Raw genomic sequence first — 6000 nt, forward strand, 5'->3', positions numbered from 1 at the left:
AGGTGAAACCTCAGTTTTACATGCAGAAGGTCACAAGTCCAATCCCCAGCATTTCCAGTTAAAAGGTTATCTAGCAGCAGGTGATGGGAAAGGAAGATAGTCTTTGTATGACTCTTGAAAAGATCTTCAAGAATTTCTTCTTCAAACAGGCAGAGACAACTGTTGTGAAAGAACTTGGAAGTACTATCAATATTGAAAAATTAACAACAGATGTTAACAACCTAATATAAGAGGAGCCTGCTGGATCAGGCCAATGACCTGTCCAGTTCAGCACCCTGTTCTCAATAGCCACAAGAAAACCTGAGCAAAAGAGCACTCTCTTCCCCTTTCGTCTGCATGCACACTTCTTCAGATACGATATGGTATCTGAAGAAATGTGCATGCGCACAAAAGCTCATACCAATAACAAACTTACCGTAGTTGGTCTCTAAGGTGCTACTGGAAGAAATTTTTTTTATTTTGTTTGATTTCAGATGTTACTTGTACAGTACTGCATCCATTCTAGCTCCCCAGTTTGACTAGCATTGTGTTAGTTCACTGTATGACCTACACACTGTATGAAACAGTGCTGTTTTAACATATAGCAGAAAAATATGATAGTCTATTTCTCCCCCATCCTCAGTCACTGACAACTGGAAATCTAGACCTGGAGAGCCATGTTTTAATTCACCAAACGGTTGGATTCTATGGACAAATGGATCTTCACATGGCTCCCACTGTCATGCAGAAACTGTTTTTGCAGCTAATGCAACATAAGCAAACCATCCAAAGACATTCTCTGTGCAGATCAGGCCAAACATGAAACATTATACAACAATGGTGCATTTAACAGGAGCATCACACAAAAACCCCAAGAAACAACTGGACTACTCTTCACAGCAAGGCAATTTCATTTGCAGCACTGTCTCCAGTTCTGCATCTGCCACACAGTTCAAAGAGGGTGCTGACCCGTCAGAAGGTTTTCAGAGGAGAGTGACAGAGGAGAGTGACAAAAAACGAGTGTCCCCAGGATGCCAAGTCATGTGGTAGGATCGAAGAAGTTGGGTATCTTTAGCTCAAAGGAAAAAAAGGGGCAAGTTGCCAAAAGACACACTATGTAGATTTGTTAAAGCCAAATTCCCCCATTGCCAAGTCATAAACGCTGGATATTATCAGAGCTAAACTACTTACTATGCAGGAGAGCTGCAACTGGATCTCTCAACATATTTATGTTAACTTAAAAGCAGCTATAAGGCAGTGGGGAGGGGAGGGAAACTGGACAGAAGCAGCAGCCCAAACAGAGGATGTGTTCAACCATTTCCTTCCGTGCTATTTCCGTGGTCTAAATGCTCCCCAAGTTGCTGTCTGTACCATGCCAGTATTTATTTATTTTTGGATCAACTTCAAGATAACACTTCTCTTACCATGAATTGGTGCCACATCAGTGAGCTATCAGAGAGGTATCTACTCCTCCCACCATTGTTCCACTGTGGTCCTTGAGCTCTGCTGGGGAAACTTGCTTTCCTTGACTGCCCCTAATCTGTATATCAACAGCATCAAAAGAAGCAGATAGTTCCCAGGATAAAAACGAACAAACTAAGCCTGTTAGGGCCTGAACCTTGTGAGAGTTCAGCAGCAATGCAAAATTGTGTGTGTGTGTGTGGTTGTTTTGTTTTTTTTTGCTCAGACTTGTTTATAGCAGCAGCTGGTGATTAATGGAAGAAGAGATTTGTACTGCATTTTTTTTAAAAAGTGTTCATATATTTTCAATAATACTCTATGTTACAAAGATGTCTGCAAACGTGACAGGAAGGCTGGCAACTTCAACCTCGCTGTCTGCAAATCCCTTTCAGACAACCAAGTTCCTGGAGATAGTCAGGCTATGTATCCATAAGCAGTGACTTGAGGAAGAATGACTGCTGGGAGGAGCACAGAAAGAAGAAACACCATGGTGCACTTGTAGCAGCAAAACCGGATGCCTTCATCGGGCCCAGCTGCAGCAAAACATTCTCTCCCGTATCGGTCTCTACAGCCACAGCAGGCGATGTAACCTTCCAACAATTTGACTTCACTCCCCCAAAGGCGCACTCCTCCACTGTCTCCCAAGGCAGACAGATGCCAACAAGTACAAGTATCCAAAGCACTTCAGAAGTGTGAACTCAGTCATTCGCACAACAGCCCCTTAAGGCAGACCAATCGTATTAAATAGCACAGGTCGGAGTGTGGAGGCAAGGAGAGAAAAACCCGAAACAGTCGTGCATTGTTGGGAGAACCTGTGGCCCATCAGATGTCATTGGACTTCAACTCCCATCAGCCCCAGAATGTGTAGCCAGGAATGATGGAAGTTGTTCCACAGCAACTGAAAGGCAACAGGCTCCCCATTCCTGGAGCCCTTGCTTGTTTTGGATTTGCTCAAAAGCACAAATGCTGGAACTGAGTACAACAGCATTCTCCCGACCTGTGAATCATTCCCCAACAGTAGAGGCAGAAGCTAGCCATTATGTCTAGCAGACACTGATAAGTCTTATCAATGGTGGGGAAGAGCCCTGCATGAGATTCTGAAGAGCCAATGTTAAGAGATTGTGAAGGCATGGAAAACAGAAAGGGGGGGAAATCCCCAAGAAGCTTTCCCTCATTTTCTTTTATAGGCCTTCACATCTCTAGCCATTGCTAGCAAGAACAGGCAGTGCTGGGAGTGCACAAAGAAAACTGGCCTAGTATATGACAGCTTCTTGTTTTCCTATTATCTGCCACTTCCCCCAAACTGGATAGCTCTGCAGCTAAATCAGCACAAGCCAATTGCCACTTCCAGTTCTGACCAGATGCAACTTTGCAGCAGAGAGAGAGAGAGAGAGAGGGAGAGAGACAGACAGCCAACTTCCTCTGAAGTAAAGCACTGAATCCTCCTCACATACACAATACACGCACAGGCTCTACTCAGAAGCAAAGGGACAAGATGACCAGCTGCAAGATGCAGCTGTGCCCCCAAACTCTTAATATTTGTGATTAGCTTGTCAACAGGCAACAAGGGAGGCGGGCATGCAGGCAACAAGAGAAAGGCAAGCCAAAAACAAGCCCCCTCCCTTAAAAGGGTCAGTCCCCATAGTTTCCCTTAAAATGTACTTGCTGTAACAGTTCCAGAAAGAAAGAAAAAAAGTGTGGATTGAGAGCCACATTTCCACCAACTGCATTCAAATTGTCTGAATGAACTACGGACTTGGCAACAGTAACCCAGCACATCATGTTTTTCCAGTGTATGGAACACCCTGCACACCTGCACATGAGACTCTTTGATGGAGGTCTGTCCTCACACTTCTGTCCCCCCCCCCGCTATGGTCTTTGCTTAGGGAAAGCCACAAAAGGGACAGTCAAAGAGATCAAACTTGCAAGAGGCCCTTGTCTGCAGCAGGATGCATGAGCTGCATAACATATCTATCCCAATCTGTCCTGGGATTCTTGTTTACCTGGATGGCTCCACTGCTAGTTATTCTGTTCTGAATAGCCATTCGAATATGAACATGTTATGCAGATCTCAGCACCCTTGCTTCAAGGAATAGCTCTAGTCCAGGGTTTCCCAAACTTGGGTCTCCAGTTGTTTTTTTACTACAGTTCCTATCATCCCTGACCACTGGTCATGCTAGCTAGGGATGATGGGAGTTGTAGTCTGAAACACCTGGAAAAGTTTGGGAAACACTGCTCTAGTTGAAAGTGTTCAGCGGTCAAAATTCCCAATGCGTCCTCTCCAACTCATTTCCGAAGTGCCACTCTAGAAAAAAATTGGGTACCCTCCACAGCAGCTTTCAATCCAACATGTCAAGAGTTATTGCTAGAAGAGAAATCCCAGAAACCCCAGAGCACAGGCAGAAAAAAAAACATTAGTTCCACACAAGGGACTGTGTTCGGATCTCGGCCAAAAAGCATGAAACTGAGAAGCACTCCAATAGACCACGTACTGCAACCCACTTAAAACAACTGTCCTCCACCACTTACAAGGAGTGTGATGGTGTCCAGCCACCACAAGAGCAAACATCACTGGAGCTTTTCGAAATTTAAGTGGAATAGGGAAATCTATCATCACCCAGATCCCACAGACAATCGTGTCCCACCAGACTCTCCCACTTCCAAAGGGAAGGGAACTAGCCTAGTGACAGAGCACAGGAACATAGGAAGCTGCTGACTACAGAGTCAGACCACTGGTCCATCTAGCTCAGTATTGCCTACACTGACTGGTAGCAGCTTTCCAGGATTTCAGAGACGGGTCTCTCCCAGTCAGTGCTAGGGATTGAGCCTGGTGCCTTCTCCATGCAAGCAGTTGCTCTGCCACTACGTTGCAGCTCTTCCCTGTTTTGCATACAGGTCCCAAATTCAATCCCATGGCATCTCTAGCAAGGCTGGAAGAAGGACCCATTCCTGTCACTCTGCTTAGGTGATACCAAACTGCATGGGGTCAGTGGTCTGACAACGCATCAGGCAGAAGCTCCCTACATTCCTTTCCTTAAAAAAAAGGTGGATTCAAAAGTACATCTCCCGCATGCATCAGCTGGCCTAAGCTGGCCCATTCTGCTTTCTAGATGGCATTGCTGGTACCCAGGTAACGCAAATGGCATAGGCAGACCTTCGCATGCTTAACGGGACATAAGCCCCACTGCGTGCAACAGCGTTTACTCTCTAGTCAATGGTTTCAGAATTGCAGCCCGAAGTCTCACTTGAGAAGTCACATAAAACTCAAGACCGGTTGGGGCCACCCTAGTCCATGCCCAAATTTATCCACCCCAAGGGATATGTGTTAAGTAACAGGCAAGCGATGCATTTGCATTGATCAACATATACAGTAAGTGAACAACGTGGGTGGGTGGGGGCCTCCCGCCCTGCATCGGAAAGGTAACAACCCGCTTCTTGCTTTAAACATGAGCGGGAGGGAGGGGCTTGCCCACCTCCAGCGCTACGGCGCGTTCAGCGGCCGTTGCCACGTCTTCCCACCGGCCACCCCCGCATGCCCGATCTCCAGAAGCGCCTCTCACCTCGGCCTTAGGCCTGTTCTGCAGAAGGTGCTCCAGGTACAGATCGGAGAGCGCGGTCCTCATGCTGCTCACGCTGTCACTCCGGCTGGATTTGAGCGTCATGTTGGTGGGTGCCCGGCGCGGGTAGCTCAGCTCCCCGGGTTAGTGTGATGCTATGAGGCTATGAGTCGAACGGCGTCTCGTCAGCGGCCCGAGGGGCTCTCCTTCCACCCGCAAGGCGTGATTGCTATCGAGCCGCTGCTGCTGCTTAATTTGGAGCCGGGTAGCGCCCCCCCGCGCGCGCTACAGCCGGCCGGAGCGTCCTAAACCGAAAGGGTTGCAGAGTCACCGTGCGCCGGAGAAGGCAGCAGAGGGGAGGACCAGGCCCGCCCGCTGGGAGTGGCTAAATAGGGAGGGATCTCTCCACCCGGCCCTCAGCGGCTGCCAAAGCAGTAGCCCTGCGTTCCCCTAGCCACTTAGCGCCGCCGAGTGTCGTGCGCTGGGGACAGCGGTGCAAGCCCTGTCCAACCTCTCCAAGCCGCGCGCGCGTCCTCCTGCGCCCCCTCCTGCCAGAGCCGAGTGTCTTCCTGCTGCCTGCAAGAGCCACAGCTTCGTTTACTCAAAGCACGAGGCTCTGCAAGATTGAACGAGATGGGCCGTGCAAGAAGCAGCGATTGTTTTCGGGGCCGATAAGCGACGTCACCTCAAGAACAGAGGGGGCTGCCTTCGGCCGAGTAAGGTTACGGGTTCGTCTACCTTGCGTCTGTGACACTCACTGGCAGCAGCGGCTCTCCTGGGTCTCAGGCAGGGGGTCTTCCCCGGCCTTCTGTGGACAGTGTCCGTGACTGGTCTCCACGTCTGCAGAACAGGCGCTCTCCCATTAATTCATGCATAAATACGGTGTTTTTTGTGGTTGCATGGCAATAGGCGATTCAACTGGTGATCGGCGATCTAGGAAGCTGACTTGTACAGAGCCAGACCCTTGGTCATTCTAAGCTCAATATTGTGTACACTAACTGGC

General features: G+C 48.6%; 1 protein-coding gene across 1 annotated transcript in view; it reads right to left on the reverse strand.

Moving 5' to 3' along the window:
- MPP1 (membrane palmitoylated protein 1) overlaps positions 1–5320 on the reverse strand; it is a 33361-nt gene extending 28041 nt beyond the window's left edge. Inside the window, exon 1 of the mRNA XM_033138191.1 lies at positions 5001–5320. Within this exon, the coding sequence (XP_032994082.1) occupies positions 5001–5102 (102 nt within the window). The 5' untranslated portion in view covers positions 5103–5320. The remainder of the gene's footprint in view (positions 1–5000) is intronic.
- Between the last annotated feature and the right edge of the window lie 680 nt (positions 5321–6000).

Source organism: Lacerta agilis, chromosome Z, assembly GCF_009819535.1.
Source record: "Lacerta agilis isolate rLacAgi1 chromosome Z, rLacAgi1.pri, whole genome shotgun sequence".
Classification (NCBI taxonomy): Eukaryota; Metazoa; Chordata; class Lepidosauria; order Squamata; family Lacertidae; genus Lacerta; species Lacerta agilis.